The sequence below is a fragment of the Cottoperca gobio genome, chromosome 6, assembly GCF_900634415.1.
Source record: "Cottoperca gobio chromosome 6, fCotGob3.1, whole genome shotgun sequence".
In the NCBI taxonomy this organism is placed as follows: Eukaryota; Metazoa; Chordata; class Actinopteri; order Perciformes; family Bovichtidae; genus Cottoperca; species Cottoperca gobio.
Window position 1 is genome coordinate 13119381 of NC_041360.1, and position 19071 is coordinate 13138451.

A 19071-nucleotide genomic window follows, 5' to 3' on the forward strand; every position below is an offset into this window, starting at 1 on the left:
TCCTAATGACCTAGCACATTAGACGTGTGTGTGGCTACTTATACACGTCAGCATTAATCAGTGCAAATATATAATATATTTATAATAAAACATTTGTTTACAATAGAAGGCGATAATCAAATGTAATTTTTATTTTTTTTACTGGGCTAGTATAACAAATTAATACAAAGCACAACTCTGTAGACATCATAGATTGTCAAAAAAAAGTAAAGTACAAAATGCTTGAGGTAAAACATCATTTGAAAAAGATTCAGTTAAAAAGCCCTTATTAAAATCTCAAGTCATTTAAAGGTAAAAGCTCACTTTACACTATCTAGCTGTCCTAAAAACCAACAATGCATTTTGATTTACAAGGTAGTGGTGGTGCAAAATACAGTGTGTGAGATGACATTCAGTCAAAAATGTTAATGTCTTTATCAAATGTAAACAATAAACATTGTCATTCCTCAAAGTGCTGCTGTACAGAGCTAATACAGAAAAGCAAATGTTGTCACACTGATGTTTGCTCTATGAAGAGAAGATTGCATTAGACCTCTATGACCACCACTGACAATAAAAACATTCCAACAGTCCACATTTGCGTAAGATGTTGTACAAAAGAGAGAGCAGAGAACCTCATTACTGTGTTACTGCCAATAGCAGACTACAAAGCGTAAAAAGAAAATATAAAACTGTTGTGAGTTTCAAAATACACATATACAAAACAAAGCCGTGATAAATATGTTAAGTTTCGGGCACTTTTCCATGTAAATGGTGACTAACACCTCAGTAGAGGCAAGAAACTGATGCTGTTTGAAAACCTTATAACTCCAATGATTTTAACTTCAGTTGAAGGATTGCATGCTGCTCTGTGGGTTAAAGGATAATATTGTATATTTTTATATTTTCAACCAATCTCATGAAAAGCAATGACCAATGTGTTAGTCCATCTCTCAATACTTCCCCAGCGTGTCTGTGACACTCAGTCCAAATATTTTCAATTTGAAGAAAGCCGAGTAATTCCCTTGGCACTGGAGTTTGACAGGAATAAATAGTGCATTTTTTTGGGGACTACTTTCAGCTACAGATTAATACACGTTTGATGATCTAGTGAGTATTTACAGTACCAGCAAAGTGAGTCATAATAAACTACAGTGCCCATCTTTATTCAAATCAAGAAAGTGCCACTGTGTGGCTCAGTCATTTGTTTTTAATAGTTTTAACTGGAGGTCTGTGGCAGTAGAATGAGATGAATTGGGCTTTGGCTCCAGAGGATAACTTCCTGGGATCAATTCATTGTTGATTTTGGGCTTTTCTGAGATTTGTTGTCAAGAAAAATAAAGAATATCACCAGATTTATCCCTTAAGAACATAATCTGATTTATTCGGTTTATGAATACACTAGAAAGCTCATAAAGTTACAACTACGCTGTGATCAAATTAAAAACCTTGTCAAACATTTCAGTCCTTTAATAATAATTGCACTGGGATTTGCATTGTATTTTGTTGGATAAATATGTTTTACATTTTAGAGTTGCAAGGTTTTCACTCACCAGTGAAAGCACTTGGAATGGACTCGTAAGAAAGGAAGATGGTACCAATTTAATGAAATGTTTCTTTAATCTGTCTCACAGATTATTACCGTACACACTGGAGGAGGGATGCGTTCTTAAAGGCAACCACAGCTACACAGTGCTCTGCCTGCTCTCGCGGCAGTACCCCAACGCCTCTGAGGAGTGAGGTGGGAAATCAATAAATATCCCATCTGAGTCTGAGTCTGCAGAGTCTAGCACTTGTCCAATTATGGTTTCTGGGCTGGATGATTCACTGGGCGGTGTGGACGATGCACCTTTACTGAGATCAGTCATTGTTGTTGTGGCCTCAGTGCCGTGCAGAGCTCCTGAGGAATGAAGGGGAAGGATAGAGGGAGATGAAAGAGGCAAGGCAACGGCACTAGCTCCCACTTGTACAATACCTGTGAATGAGAAGGTACTGGATTAATATGGATTATTACATTAGGATTTGAGTTTTTTCAGACATCTTAATCTGTGACATACCATTGAACTGAGAGCCCACACACAGCCTGTTGGAGGAGGGGCCAGACACTTCAGATCCTGAGGCCAAGTCAGCGTAGGCCAGTCCTTGTTCCTCCAGGCATGTTATAATCTCACAGGCCGAGTGGCGCCGAATTCCTCCACTGCCAACAGAGCTGGCATCTGGGTCATACTCAGCCACAGGGGTCAGCAGCAGAGGGATGTTGTAGCTTTTCGATCGTACCACAGGGTTTTTAGACTGTTGATCCGCAGACTTGGACCAGCCCCACGGTAAACGCTTCTCTGAAAGACACGGAGAAAAGTAGGGAGGTCGTTTGGTTTATGTCACTCGTCAGACAAGTGGCACTTTTTACTCTGCTTTTGGTTTCACTGCCTCACCCAAAACACAGCAATGGGCCTCAGCACCATCTGCAGAGTAAAGCCCATGTGTGCCCAGGTAGGGCGAGACCACCTTCTGAATCAGAGACTCGAGCCTGAGGTAGTCCTCATTCACACCGCGCGACTCATGGACCCCCTAAACACAGAGACAGTCATCAGAGTCACTCCAGTAGACAAAAAGCTGAAGCTGTTCTCTTGGTGCTCAAGCAATTAAGACCATGAGAAAAATGACAATTTTGATAATTCATTCACAGAATAAGTCATATAATATAATGTCGTGTATCACACAATAATAAACAATACAAAATAATGAGATGTAATAAACAATAATACAATGTCACTGTGGGCTCGGATTCAGAAACCTGTGTACAAGGATTTTGTCATGGTAATTTATTTATTTTTGACATGTTATTAATTACCTGTTAATAATAATATATATTTACTGATGACTTTTCTAAATAACAAGTAAAAATTCTCACAAATAGTTGTATTTATTTCATTCAATTATGGACTCCTTTGAGACCGTATGCACTTGGTGTTTTTATGCCATTCAGTCTGATATATATATCCATGTGTAGATATTAGATTGGAGCTGGACCAAAGATGCAAAACTGCAGGCGATTATCATCTGGAATAGTGGTTCACCCTTCTGTGCTTGGTGACCATGTGCAAAGCTTAAAAACATGATTTAGTGCAGTTTGGACTTGAAGAATTAAACAAACAGTGATTAAGGAAACAGGCTATTAAGTTTAGCTTGCAGGCCTACCTGTAGAATAAGCAGCATCTGAGTAACAGAGGGTGGCACGCGGGCGCGAGGTCGAGACAGGGCGTCCTCTAACTTTACGCTCAAGACTATGGTGTTCCTGAAGTGAAGCAGAGCTTGCTGTCGGACAGAGGGCTCCTTACCCTGCGCACATTAAAGACATAGAAAACAGCAGAACTGAGCAACAATGATCATCATCCAGTCAAGGTTGAGTAGTCGGGGTTGGGCAGCAAAGTTAAAAACTAGCTGACTCTTAAGATGTTTGAGTACCTGGACCGGATGGAAGATGGCCTGCAGCATTGAGAGAACATCACAGAAGAAGAAGTCCCAGGTCTCTGCCAGAGAGTCGAGTAACTTCTGACCTGCATCGATCACACAGGAACAAGAGTTAATTTAAGCTTAATTCATGGGCGCAGACCACTACAAAATGTATTCAGACCATGTATCCAGTCAGCCATACCTTCGTAGAACCTTATTTTGTCCCGAAGGATGACCATGCCTTTTGTCAGCAACTGGTTCTGTGAAACCCATTTAATAAAATGTGAAATATAAATATCTGAGACACCACCGCGTTCATTAATCTGAATGGTGTTTTTGCAGCCATATAATAATCCAAATCCTATTTCCTTTAATATTAAAAGTGTATTACCTGAAGGTATTCTGTGAAGAAAAACCCCAGCTCAGTCTTCAACAGATGCCTGAGGAAACAAACGTGTGGCTCACTTTATGACTCAAACACATCAATCAATAATCACAAGATAGACAGTTTTCAACCGTTATTTTGTGTGAACAAGGTGTATACAACCTGCAATTTAATACTTAACTGCATTGCATGTCACTGTGCAATTACATGAAATAGAACCACAGTAAAGCAATCTACTAAGCTTTCTTTTTTACTGCGTTATAATCGATCCTATGTAGTTGAAGAATCGTGTCAACCTCTTTGTGGCTTTTCTGTACATGAACTGAAACTGAAATATGTTTACTGAGCCGTAATGGAGGCTGATGTGATAGAAGTGATGGGTCTGGTTCAGAAAGATAATGAGATATCTGGCATAACCTCATGACTCCCCAGGCCCAGATACAGTACACTTACACTCACAAACAAACTCATTGACAAGAAAATGTTCAGCTAGCCAACGTAGGACAGACAGTGATTATACTAATCATTGTACAAAATGACATCAACGGTCTAAAATAAGGATGTTTTCTCTGTACTGTGTAATTGTGTGGCTGTCTTACCGAACACCTTCGTTGAGGACGTAGAGTTCGTTATCTGCCAAACCTTTCTTCTGGAATACTGCTATGACAGCGTTGTGGATGCTGCAACACGACACACACACACACACACACACACACACATAAGCTCCTCTAGATAATTGTTCAAACTGCATTTTAGCCAACTGCATTACATTTGTTTTGCTGCTTGATTGTACTTGGCGTACCTGTTCCAGGTGGCGTTGGCTCCTGCCTTCTTCTGCTTCTCTCCTCTGTCCTCTGGTGAACTTTTCTCACTCTTCCCCAGCTCACTGAGGCTGGGGGAGCTCATCAACTTCAGCCGGTGCAGAGTCCTCATGAGGGAGATATAGAGGAAATGGAGAGAAACAAGAGTATGCACTAAGTAGTGGACGGGAGAGAAAGAAGGTCAGGCTAAGAGCTGACATACAGAGAAGAAACCAGAGGAGATAGCTGGAGGGAAGAATATAAGCAGCGCGAGTGTGAGAGAGGGATAAAGTACGCAGACAGGGAAAAAGCACAATGACAATAGAAAGAGCGGCCGGTGACAGAGGAGGAGAGAAGTAGGACAGAATGATGCATGGTGAAAGAAGGGCAGCACGTTAAGAGCAGCATGGGTGGAGCCAAAACGAGAGGTGGGCCAGCGCTCTGCGCGAGGTCTCAGAAGAGAAGGAGGAAACAATAGCACATGCACTGATGGGGGGCATACTCTTCCTCTCTCTGCATCTCTTTCAGTACAATACAACCATTGATGCAAACAAATATTTATGCAGAGCACAGATGCCAGAGGAACTGCAAGATAAGCAGACTGAAGCAGTTGGGAATTTGTAGTGCTTGTCACTGTACTGCGAGGAGGCGAAGGAGGAAGTCGTTCGGCTTATTAACAACAACAACAGGGATAGGAAGCAGTCACACAATGCGGGACAATAAAGAAGGTTTTCCTGCTCTCCCATTTTCAGCACAGCTGGTGCAGGACAACAAAAGTAAAAAAGCAGTGCAATTTGTGAGAATAGAGCCCGACCGATACCGGATCTTTGAAGCTGATAATGCTATTGATGTCTAGTTTCTCCTCTTTTAAATCCCCGGCCTTCAATTGCTTTTTCTACCCTGTTAGACAGGATCACAAATATATTTGGTATTAGCTTGTTTGAACTATTCATTATGGTGTTTGTAACTATCATGAATTAAACGTTTAAACCCAGGACGCCCATGTTTTTATGACTACAACAATCCATAAAATCAACATATGCTGGACACATTTCCCCAAATCCAACCTGACGTGTGGTGTATTTGGACATTTTGGGATCTCTAATAGAATAATAGTTTTATACTTTAAAGTAATGTGAATTTGAACAATGTTTAGCTGCACAGTTTGAGTGTATTGGTGTACTGGTCCAGCACTGGTAGGCCACTGATTGGTAAGGAGTTAAAGGAATATTTTAACATTTTGATATATATAAATATTCTTATTCTCTTTCTTTGCAGAGGGTTAGAAGAGAAGATCGAGTCTTATCGATCTTCTCATCTAACTCTCGGCAAGAAAGTGAAAGTAAGTATTTCCCACTATCCCCTATACCAGTGGTCGGCAACCTTTCCTATCAAAAGAGCCATTTAGCCCCCTCTTCCACTAAATATGATTTGTCTGGAGCCGCAAAACATATATAATAACACAGTTTATGCAGGCCTATTTGAGTCCTCCCCATATGTGTTGAATCAAATAAAAATAAAATGAATATAACATAAAAATACACACAATAAAAAATACAATATAAAAATGAAATTAATTTTAAAAAGTAGCCCACTTTGAAAAACAAACAAACGCATAGCTGCAGCCTAATAGCTTAAAAGAAGAGTAAACATAAAGGCCAGTTTGTATTTAATTATGTCCGTTGAAGTGTGTTTTCATCCACATGGTAGTGGTGCTCATTTATTTGGCTAAACAATTCACAACAGCCTCACAAATGTAATAAAAATAAATATTTAGTTCCATGTTTTTTTTAATGTCAAAGCTACAGGGAGCCACTACAGAGGGGTTGAAGAGCCGCATGTGGCTCCTGAGATATGTGCAGACCCCTGCTCTATACCAATATATCTAACTAGGCCTGTCACAAAATTAGATTTGAACAATGCAATTATTGTGACTAAAAGAATTGACGATAAAAATATTATCCCAATATCTGTAGAAAATGAGAAAATAATAATAATAACAAGGAGTGAAGAAGACGAAGTGAGAACATAAAGAAACCAAATTATTCAAGGAGGCATTGAATTATGTACACAATATTATCATATGTGTATTATCAATATTTCACTTTTTAAATATCAGTGTTGTCGTCAATACCTGTATATTGCAACACATCTAATATCGGCATACAGTAATTTACCGATAAAATGATGAAAACATATGGATCCTATAAATTTGTTTTAAAAGTTTTAATCAGTTTTAATTTTGCTGAGCACTAAATGTACTGAACTGGACATTTTTAAAAAGTCAGTGGAGACAAAACTACCTAAAACCTATCTTTGACATTTCTGTACAACCTCCACTCCAAGATATGTGATTCTCTTTCATCTTAACTCACTTCAGGACGTGAGTGTAAAACAGAGTTTTGCATATTTTCAGGAGGTACTAGTGAAGGCTAGCACTCTGAAGAAGAAGAAGAAGAAGAAGAAGAAGAAGAAGAAGAAGAAGAAGAAGAAGAAGAAGAAGAAGAAGAAGAAGAAGAAGAAGAAGAAATTATGATTTCAAACCCACGCAGTCCAAAGACTCCCTGCTGACAACATGGCAGTAAACAACAGACATCCTTGCACGCCCACGCACACACACAGACGCACAAAACATGGAAAGTAAGCAAACATCCCACCAGGATATCATTAGTTCAACATGTGTTGCAAGCTCAGCTGCTTAATGAAATCTTTTGGGAGGAGCTATGGTGGTATTTTTATGAATGCTTATTAATATTTCATGCATTTTCCAGGATGCTGTGCGTTGAGAAATTTTAATCCCTGGAATTGAGCCTCACCTCCTGATTGGATGCTCACTGCTGCTGTCCATGTCTGGGCTAGGGGGAGGGGCAGAGAAAGTGCTGAAGTTGAGTGACAGGGGACGGGTGGAGGGCCGGGAGGCGTGCCTCCGCCGGAGTCCATCGAGCATCTGAACATTAGGGGGAAATGATGGAGAAATTAATGAAGGTAAACGTATCATAAAATGCACATCAATTATAACAGGAGTGATCACAAGCAGCTGTGTGAGGTATCAGTAAAAAAAAAATGTCTGAGGCCCTGATTCATGATACTCCTGCTGCTACCGCTTACTTTGAGACAATGAATGAAATAAGAAACACTGAAGCACTAAGAACACACAGACAAAAGAAATGTAAAACTTCCGTCACGGGGACACATGAGAAGATTAAGCCACACACATTGTGTAGTGTGAAAGCAGCTAGGTGCTTTCTGTTGACTTATTCTGTTATTTCAACACTATGGTAGACTGTTTTGCAATCAGAGCTCAAGCTACGCCCCAACCACTACACAATCACACACACGTTACATCAGAGAAAAAAACAGAAATGCAAGTGTGTGCATGTCCAGTATGAGTGTGTTTGTGAAGTATTCATGTACAAGCCACGAAACCAGTATGACTGTACGTACAGTATTATAGTCTGTTTGGGTGTCTCCCCGATAGAAACATAGTGGGCATAGTAAAGCACCATCCCCTGGTCAGAGGGGAGAACAACAGGCTGGCTGTCACTACAGACAAAGACACTACACGAGCGTCCTGCACTGCCATCCTGCATGCGTGATAAAAAGGGTGAGTGGTGTGTTTTCAGAAGGCCAGCCCTGCAGTTTAATTAGAGTAAGATCACATCTCAGCTTTGAGGCACAGAGACAAACTACACACTGTCTACCCGACATGCCATGCCAGGCCAGGCTGGGCATTTCTGCTTTTGTTCACCCCTCCTCCTCATCTTTTAGGAGCGACTACAGTCAGATCGATACCACTTTTAATTTATATTAGGCTCAATTGCTTTTCTGGCCTATTCATATCCCACTGTACTACCAGCGTCATGTTTATTCGACATAAAATAGTCAATCAATCGCCCAGACACCCAATCAGCAGCCCACGTTTATCCTACAGGGAGGAATGTACATCCAGTCGTGCGTACGTGGAGGGTTTTCTATTTTTTCTACCTGTGTGGACGAGAGAATTAAGCAAAGTGGCTCTGTAAACAACGTGACTGTCTTATGGACACACACAGGCGGCCACAGACTCATCCTAAAGTCCGCCTATGGATAACAACTGTAAGATAATGGCCACAAAGTTGTCGTATGTCTGCCCGCCCACTGTAGCCTGCACTCACCGTGCCTTATCCTGTCGTGTTGTTCCTGGTGGGATGAAACGGTCCTGTAGCACTGATGTGAAGTGTTTACTGTCCGGGCTCATCAGCGGCTGGCTCCTCTACTGTTCCCCGCCGGTCTACGCACCCACACGGGCATCAGGGTGCAGGCGGATGAAGGGGTCCGACCTGCTGTGCGGTGGAGGGGGACTCATTCATGAAGCATGCGCTGCCGCTTGCTCGCTCGCTCACTCACTAGCTCGCCCCCGCTTTGTTTTGACGAGATGCAAAGCAAACCTGGGCGCGTGGACGCTGCTGCGAGCAGCATGTGGACGCGCATTGTGGTTATAGCTGTATGCAAAACAGGGGAATCACTGGGATCCAAGAGAAAAACAAACTGGACACAATGTTCACTTTATTCATCAAGTGTTAAAATGCAGACTGTGAAAGATGTACTGGCACACAATCCTCCACAGGAGAATCTAGATCGGCCTACTGTATTTAAATCATAGCACAACCGAGCTACATGCGCGTTTGCAGACATTGGAGAAAGGCCTACATGCGCCACGATGCTTTGGCCTCGTGTATAAATATGGCTCTATAAATACAGTGGAAGGTAGTAAACGCATATTATCCAGCACTGACCCCAATCTATGCAGTTTAACACAGTGGGTGTCTTGCCATCTGTCAAAGCAGGCGCAGGCAGATGGCATATAATCCTCTATTTTCATGGCTCGCGATGTAAATAATAGGGTCTGTGATAAACTTCACTGGCATAAAGATCACCCAAGAACAACTGAGCCATATGTATATATTCAGTTTTCCCCTTAATATATGAGAATCACATCTTTGCATGGAGAACAAAGCTATGCAAAACACCAAATCATGACATTCAGATGTTGTGAGAGTAAATCTGTTCATGAAGTAAAGTGCTCATTAAAGACCTGTAGTAGCCTATCCAAATAGAGAATAAGAGGAAGTTTCTTTCACCTCATATTCAGTCTTTTTTTGTCAGAAAGGCATCATTTTTTGCAGATGTTTTGAGTGAAAACACGTGAAAAAACAAAAGGCCTGTTTCTAGACAGTTAAGAAAAAAAACATTCATTGTGTATTAACTGTTTTAGGGAATAATTACAATTCTGCCACCGTGGTGAAGTTGTATAGTTTTAAGTTGGACCCAGAGGTGTCTTCTTAGGGAGGGGGTTATCTCGCTGTCCAGACCAAGAGGACCCAGAGCCTCCACAGATTAAAGAGCAACAGGAGGAACTCTGCACTAGTGAGGAGGAAGAGCAGCTTGTACTGAAGCAGGAGACTGATGCCTTTATGTTGACTCCTACTTATGAGGAAAGTGACCACCAGCTCCTCTCTCACAACTCTGAGTAGCTGAGTGTCAAGATCAGAAAGAAGGCAAGCATGGAGACTCAGGATCAACTCATCCAGAGCCAAACTAACATAAAAGACAAAAGCATAGGTCACAGTAACAATGTAAAAAAAACTAATTTTGTCAGAGATTCACAGTAATACTCACACAGGTAAAACGTCATTCAAATGTGAGTCAAAATTGGGGAGACACCTGAGCCTGAGAAACCATACCTTTACAAGACCCTTTGGTTACATGCCAGTACTGAATAACCATATAATAATCCACACGGGTGAGAGAGAATATAGGCTACTTGCAAAGCACAAACTGCAAATGTTAGTTTGGATGTGGTTTGAAGTTACACTATTCAACAGCAGGCATAAAGATGTCAGTTGTTACCTTTGGTCTGGTCATCCTAAAGTATTTGGAAAACTGATTTGTTTAAGGATTTTGTTAAGGACCACCTATTTTACTTAAAGAATTTAATACCCCAAGTGAAAACAAATAAAATTCAACTACCCCCTATTTTACTGGGGGGAAAAAAATTACTTTTGATTGAAAAAACATAAGATCCGGTCTCTGCTAGCGTTCCAAGTAAATGGATACTATGGCCAAACAAACAAAGAAAAGAGCGATGACTAGTGAACAAGTGAAAGTGAGATAAAAAAAACACAGAGATCTTCAAGATTGTAACTTTAAAGGCACATTTGGTACTCAATGTTTGGCATGTTGTAGGGCACTTATTAAGGAAGTGAGGGGAACTGAAAAAGAAAAGGAAGAAAAAGAGCAAAGCACGAGACCATCCAGAAGTGGGAAAGAAGGCAAAATCAAGAGTGGCAAGCGGCTGCAGGTTTAATGTCAGCCAACCAACTCAGCTTCACCTTTTGTGAAAAGTTTGATTTGTGTTGCTAACAATGTAGGGAGAGGTACAGACACACCCCTCTCTGGACATCCCAGACAAAAAGCCTGTTTTGAACATTTGATGATTTCATTGAGCTCACTCCATGCAAAGGCTATAAGTACTGTCTGTCAATAGCAAAGGCTCTTCTCAGGGAAATCATCATCACATTAAAGCTAACCAGTGGCAATGGTTCACATTTTGTAAATAGTGTAATCCAGAGCCTTTCAGTCTGAAAACACATTGCGCCACCATCTAACTAGTGGATGTTCAGTTCAGTTGAAAGACAAAATGTAGACTCTTAAGCTCACAAATCTTATGGCTGAAATACTGCAGCTCTTGCTTGTCATATACAAATAATATGTGTGTGTGTGTGTGTGTGTGTGTGTGTGTGTGTGTGTGTGTGTGTGTGTGTGTGTGTGTGTGTGTGTGTGTCTGTGTGTGTGTGTGTGTGTGTGTGTGTTTGTTTGTTTGCTTTGATATGTGAGATTTCAGTTTAGTAAAAATATGTACAAGTATGCTGTTAAACTAATGATGTGAAGTGGATGGCTGATTGTCGTGTGGATAAGAACATTTGCCGAAATGCAATAAATGTAAATTTTTCAAGTGTTTTTTTTTAAAGTAATTTGAATAGGCAATCAATTCAAAACACTGATAGGCTGATCTAAATAAAGTTTGATGTATAGGAAAAAAAGGAAGAAATGGCACCACTTTTGTATTGAAATCATTGTTAACACTGCATAATGATTGATTACATGTTTATTACTTTAAATATATTTTGCTAATACTTTTTCCGTTCTTAACTAACCTTTTGAATGCATCGCTAATACACTATGGTAGTTATTCGGAAATAATCAGAATACTTCTTATTCCAATGCTTATTAGTTTTTTTTATACAAAGTCATTATCTGCGAAGAAACGAAAAAAGATGATTTGTAGTTAAAAATTGTTAGTTTATTATACAGTACCAAATGTCCTTGTTGTCCTGATGTTAAACATATAGTATGTTTAAACTTTAAACACACAAGTTTTTAATAAAATGCCATCCATAGAAAGCGGAACGAAAAGCTCCAGCACTTCCACTGTCGGAACTTAAACAGTGTAACACCGGGCAGAAGTAAACAACACAGGCGCTTGTATTTAAGCTACATTCACGTATTAAATTAGCTGGAATACGATTTTGTAGTCGTAGTACAGACAAAATATTTCAGTTGTAACTAAACAACAACAATGTCTGCAGTTCAGTATTTGAGAGAGTTTGTCAACGAGCGACTAAATGCTGCTGCTGAAGAAATATTCGGAGTTTTTGAAAAAACTATCGTCGAGTACGAAGAAAAGATCGATCGTCAGCGCAGACTGTTGAATATCGTACCCGAAATAAAGTTACACAGGATAGGTGTGTAAAACCTCAATGGTCTTTAAAAAACTAACTGACTAGCTTGACTCATAGGATCCTAATGGTTTAAAGTAGTGGTGGACGAAGTACTCTGATCTTTTATATTAAATCAGGAGGCCTACTACCAGTGTAGAGATAATCTGTAAAAATAAAAGACCTGCATTAAAAATGTCACATAAATAAAAATACAAACATATGAGCATCGAAACAAGTTCAGAATATTATATGTTATATTGTTGAATTATAACTATTGATGCATTAATGTGCCACTTTAATGCTGCAGGTGTGAGGTAGCTTGAGCATTTCCCAAAGGGATCAATAGTTTCATCCTAACCTATAATAATACATAATCAATTATTTGTTGATTATATGTTGTATTATTAATCTGATTCAATGTAACTAACGCTGTCAAATAAATGTAGTGGAGTAAAAGGCTGAATATGTTCTTATTAACTTTAGTCGAGTAGAAGTTTAAAGTAGCAGAAAATGGAAATACTCAATAACCTCAACATTTTACTGAAGTAGAATACTTATGTAAATGTACTTCTGTCAACCATACATGTTATATTTTTCCCCTCCGATATCGTTTTTCTTTACCATTACCGTAGTATCGTATTCCTTTTGTTCTCTGTCCCTCCAGAGCTCCCGCAGCAGCATGTCTTGAAGGAAGAGGAGGTTTTCACTAACCAGCAGCTCTGTATTCAAGAGAGAAACTCCAGTCTGGACCACGAGGACCAAGAGGTCCAGACTGGACCAAACTCCAGTTTGGACCCAGAGCCTCCACAGATTAAAGAGGAACAGGAGGAATTATGCACCAGTGAGCAGGGAGAGCGGCTTGTACTGAAGCAGGAGACTGATGCCTTTATGTTGACTCCTACTTATGAGGAAAGTGACCACAGTGAAGATCAGACTCTGAACTTGAGTATTGATGAAAGTCAGAGTGTAGTGGAGGAAAAGCCTTTAAGCTTCACTTCAGTTCAAAGCTATGTAGTATCAGAACGGGGGATTTTATACACAAACAGTGACCACCAGCTCCTCTCTCACAACTCACAAGTAGTCCAGAGCCAAGATCAGAAAGGAGGCAAGCATGGACACTCAGGATCAACTCATGCAGAGCCAGAACCAAAGAGACATCACAAAAGCAACAATCACACTAACAATATATATAACCCTACTATTTCAAAGATTGACTGTAATACTCACACAGGTAAAACGTTTTTAAAATGTGACACATGTGGAAAGATTTGTAAGTTCAAGTCACAATTGCAAAGACACCTGAGAGTCCACACATATTCTTGCAAAACATGTGGGAAAGATTTCCGTTCCAGCAATCACTTGATAGGCCACATGAGAATCCACACAGGTGAGAAACCACACCTTTGCAAAACCTGTGGGAAAAGATTCTGTCACATATCATCATTGAAGTATCATACGAGAACCCACACAGGTGAGAAGCCATATTCTTGCAAAACATGTGGCAAAGGTTTCAAATGTAATAGTATCTTGATAGGCCACATGAGAACCCACACAGGTGAGAAGCCGTACCTTTGCAAGACCTGCGGGAAAAGGCTCTGCGACGCTTCAGCATTGATAAGACATATGAGAATTCACACAGGAGAGAAGCCGTATACATGTATAACATGTGGGAAAGATTTCGGACGTAGCGATGATTTGAATGTCCACATGAGAATCCACACAGGTGAGAAGCCGTATATTTGCAAAACATGTGGGAAAGCTTTCAGACGTAACAGTGATTTGTTAGGCCACATGAGAAGAATCCACACACGTGAGAAGCCGTACCTTTAGGCATATGAGTGCATACAGACGAGAAGTCTTTTCTATTAGTGAGGAGCCACATTATTGCATCTCTTGCAGGAGAAGCTTTTCTCTAATCACATTCTGGAAAAAACTCCATAGGATCAATATCACAGGAGAAACCATCGAGCTGAAATTGGAGAAGTGTTCATTAAGTTGTAAACATCTTCTCGTTTTTAACTCTGTTCATGAGCTTCTTGGTTTTTACAACAGTACCTGTACATTTACAAAACTACAATTAAATGAACTTTTGTACCGTTTTCTAGACTAGACACAGGTATATTTGTTCCTAAGTAAAAGATAAAAAATCCAATTGTACCTTTAAGTTGTTAACATCTGTATGACAATATTAAATGTCTCTTAGTTTGCGTAGAACTATTTTTACACAGCGTGTTCCATGACGGGCACAAACATCATTGCACGTGGTCAGTAAGGGCAGCTGGTTCAGTCAGGATCGAGGCACACTTGATGTTGAAGGGTTTTATAACCCACTTCCACTCCCGCCATTGGGTTTGGAACAGCACTTGATATGACGGACCCTCCACGCAAAGTAGCAAGTAGAGGGTGTATGTGCCGGGTTGGAATTGAACCTAACTGAGTGATTCCACTTTTACAGTTGCTACATCTCTGTAACCAAATGTAAAACATGTTAAATAAAGGTGAGATGTCAATATCTTAGTGTAAATGTTCCCTTCACATGACTGTATTACTTATATTTCTATTTGGAAACCGTGTTTCTTTGAGTCAATTGTAATCTTTCAAATCGTGGGGAAGATGTTAGTTCCACAGTGAGTGCACAGTAGTGACTGTCAAAGTAATGGTGTGATCTTGATGGTTGTTGAATTTGCCAAATGTCTACTTATCAAGCATTGTTGAAAATGTAAATTTAAAGTTTAACAAGGACTTAAAATCCATGTACCTCAAGTAGTATTTGATAGATCTATATGAAGCTACTCATCTTTGCAAGAAGTCAGATGTTACATTTGAGAGTGACTGGCATCACCTGTGTTATATTACTGAATAAGAAACCTGATTAAATGTGAACATGCCTTTTTGTTATTTTTAATATGCTACCTCATTTATGTGTCTGGCCAAATGTTTTACATTTTTCCTTAAATCAATTGATTTATTAATAAATTGATTATCAACATAGTTTCTGGTTGACGCCAATTCATTTTAGTGAATAAAATGGCAACAATACTATAATACAATATACTGTCAGTGGTGGAATGTAACTGTACATTTACTCAAGTAATGTACTTAAGTATAATTGTGCAGTATTTGTATTTTACTTGCTACTTCCATACTTGTACTCCACTACATCCCAGAGTTAAATATTGTCCTTTTTAATCCACTACATTTAGATGATCTCTTTAGTTACTAGCTACGTTGCATATTTAGATAATTAATACAAATCTTAAATCAACTAATAAATAATGATATACTATTATAGATTAAGCAGCCCAGCAATATATAAAGTATTTCAATTGAACTCCAGCGTTACCAGCTGCAACATTAAAGTGATGAAACATGAATGAATCAATAATTATAATCCAGTAATATAATAATTATGAAATGGGCCACAATGAGTACTTTCACTTTTTGTACTAAGTATATAAAGTCTAAAGTTACAAGTATACAGTGTTTAGACTCTAAACACTGTATACTTGTACACATTTGAATAGTCATACTCAAGTCTAAGTCTTAGAGATTTAGTTGAAAAATGTCTACAGTGTCATGGATCCAGAAAGGTTGGATGAAGCAAGTGATATATACATTGGATCAGGTTGCATTGAAAGGTTTTAAGGGTCCGGATTAAATTGCATTTGGGTCCAGATTCCGATCAGGGTCTGCATAGTATATGTGGTCTATGTATAGATACATAAAAAGAAGAGATCAAATGAAAAAAAAAGGATATGCCAAGTTGAAATGAGGGTGCAGTGAAATACATGCAAGAAGAAAGCAAAACCTTTATCACGAGCTAATTACAGCATGAAAACTGAAGTCTGGGCTTCTCAACATCCACACACGCTTCTAGTGTAGCTTTCTGTCCTCGTGCTTTACTTCCTATAGATAGTGTGCAAACACGTGACAAAACTGTGTGACGTATGCATGCAACGCCATGTTGGATGATATACAAATCAACAATGGCGTCTAAAGCGAACAACAACAGCAATACAACTCCGACTTCTTCAAAGTATTGTGACTCTCTGGAGTCCTCTGCAAAGGCAAGATTCAGAGGAAAAAGTCCAAATTTGCGGCCGTGACCCGTACACGCTAAAGCCGTCGGATTATATTGAGGATTTAGATTCATTACCGCCGATTGAATATCCAGATATTGTGAACTACCTTGTGCTACAAACGTCGTGGGCAACCAACGCACAAATGAAGGCATACAAGAGCTTAGATGCTTATAATGTCTTTGTTTCTGGCTGGGTTGGTAGTCTTCTTACCAAACCACTGAAAGATGACAGCGTGCTCGTCCATGCCCGTGTAAATCACTCTCAAAGATCTCGAGATACACCGCTCAAGCCGTGGTTTGTGAGTGAGAAGAGCGGCGATGTTATCCTCGCACACTGTGATTGTATGGCTGGATTAAGTGAAGCATGTTCTCACAAGTGAAGTAGTCTCAAGAATAAGCAAAACAAAAACACAGAAGAAAAGAGCAAATGGCTGCCATCACATGTAAAGAAAGTGCCTTATTTACCAGTCAGCGATGTGGAGAAGTAAGGTCTTACAGTGTTTGGGTATATCATAAGCACAAATGTTTAACGTAAACATTGAAAACATAGCTTTAGCATGAGCTCTTACCAGATATAAAGTGGACGCCACACACACGGGTGAATTGTGCTTTTTCTTAAATCCTCACGAGTTATGTTGCTAAACCATCTTACGGCGTTCGGTAGACAGCAATTCATCCCTCTTTTGTGGATCGTTGTTTTTGATGATTTTAGGAAATCTAAAGAACCGTTTCTCTGGGTCACAAGTAGCGTTATTACCACAATTATACACTGCGCACACGATTGGCATTTTTTTTCAATCTTAGACGTTTAAATACATAGAAAATTATGAAGCGTTGCAGCAACTCCCACGCGAACGGGCGCAGTCTTGGTTGTGCATATCCTCCAACATGGCTGATTTACGGGTTGGGACGTCACATGCACACGATCTATAGGACGTCGTTCACTGGAGGCAGCTATGGCAATAGAGAAACAGGACATTACAGCATCGCAGATAGGCTTTCGCACAAATATTCATAGAAATGTTATGAAAAATGCATAGCAGAAATACATTCTTTTAATGTTTGCAAGGCAAACTATTCCTCTGTGTGTGTACTGGAGCCTGTGCGCATGTGTACGTGTGCACGCCCTGGTGTACCAATTCGATGCCAATATTCTTAAAACGTGACGGTAGCCTACTCGTTTTTCTGCGGTACTGTCAGGGCTCGAGACTATAAACTCAAAATTGACCAGTCCAGGGGACGTACTCTACTCTTTGCCCTGATAATGCTACATATTGAACTACAAATCCACGTTAAAATGGGCTTTAAGAAAGCTAGTTAATGTTGATATGTTAGCTGTGTTAGCCGGTGACTGGAGGTTCCACAGAGTAGCATTATGGTAAATAAATCAGTTGTTTGAAGGAGATGACAAACACATATAGGCCTACACATGGTAATTAAAGAGTGTAGGCCCATGTTGAAGTACATGGGATTTATTTTTATTTTTACAGTGGTATCGAGAATCAATGAATATCACTGGTATTAATAGCGACTACTAACTTCCTGGTATTGTGACATCCCTAGACTGCACAGTATTGGCTGTTAAACTAATGGTGTGATGTGGGTGACCAATTGTTGTGTGATTAAGAGCATTTTTCAAAAGACCAGCATCCTGTGGTTTTTGTCGGTTCTAATGTGCAATCAGTTCAAAAGGCTGATCCAGATACGGTTTGATGCACAGGAAACGAGTTTAAGATCTGAAAATAGCATCACTTTTGTAAGAAAATATTTGTAAACATGTAAGCAGTAGACCTATTATAAATCTGCATTACCTTTTACCCCATAACATTTATATAACAGCTGCAGTTACAATGGTTACTTTGCAGGTTAAGATAATCATATAAAAAACGAGGAATGGAGGATTTTGAATCCTATTTTTATCGTCAAACATGTACACAGCACACACAGTGAACATTAGAGTCTGCGTTTAAACCATAAACCAGTATCAGGAGCAGTCGAAAAATCTTATAAATAAAGATTGTTAAACTATCTAACATAAACTTCCATTCTCTTCCTCCCATACTTTCTATTTCTTCTAAATAATCTGAAAACTTTTCCAATCACTGTTGTTTGTTTGCTGTTTGTTTTCATGATCTGCAAAATTAATTTTTATGATTTTATAATCGTAGTACAGACAATTATTTCGGTGCGTGGCGCAGATTCTATTGAGATCTCCCCTCTCCTTTCCTCCGCTCTGACTGTAGGTGTGTGCGTCAGGTGTGAAGCCCCGCCCTTCGCAAAACAGAGCGAAGGAGAGAATGTGAACGCGCAAAGTAGACAGTAGGCCTACACACTGAAACGTGCACATACATTAGATCAATAACATAAGCGTTTAGTTTATTTAATAAAAGAGCACCTGTTCAATGTGAAAAGTGAGTTGAGAAGATACAGATACAGACTGCACTATTAACAAAATAATATTTAAGGTCAAAATGTAGTTTTTAATTTAAATATTAGATTGTTTTCTCTTAGTCAGATCCCATGTTCAATAAAATAGTGGTCTTACCTTTACTTGTAAAATCTTGTAAAATCTTCAAAGCTTGTTGGTGCTTACCGTCTCTGGTAGAAGGAGAG

At 39.5% G+C, this 19071-nt stretch overlaps 2 protein-coding genes across 2 annotated transcripts; one reads left to right on the top strand and one right to left on the bottom strand.

Annotated features, from left to right (window-relative positions):
• Positions 1-115: 115 nt before the first annotated feature.
• Positions 116-9004, bottom strand: prr5a (proline rich 5a (renal)). Its single transcript, XM_029434695.1, has 11 exons — positions 8772-9004; positions 7434-7564; positions 4620-4745; positions 4417-4497; positions 3824-3872; positions 3635-3692; positions 3445-3536; positions 3178-3318; positions 2412-2547; positions 2037-2315; positions 116-1954 (listed from the first exon to the last, which is right to left on the bottom strand). The coding sequence occupies exons 2-11, from the start codon at positions 7562-7564 to the stop codon at positions 1665-1667; spliced, it is 1383 nt and encodes a 460-aa protein (XP_029290555.1). The 5' UTR covers positions 8772-9004; the 3' UTR covers positions 116-1664.
• A 3122-nt stretch (positions 9005-12126) lies between these two features.
• On the top strand, positions 12127-14961 carry LOC115010205 (zinc finger protein 664-like). Its single transcript, XM_029434696.1, has 2 exons — positions 12127-12401; positions 13042-14961. Exons 1-2 carry the CDS (start codon positions 12236-12238, stop codon positions 14205-14207), a joined length of 1332 nt encoding a protein of 443 aa, XP_029290556.1. The 5' UTR covers positions 12127-12235; the 3' UTR covers positions 14208-14961.
• Positions 14962-19071: the final 4110 nt, after the last annotated feature.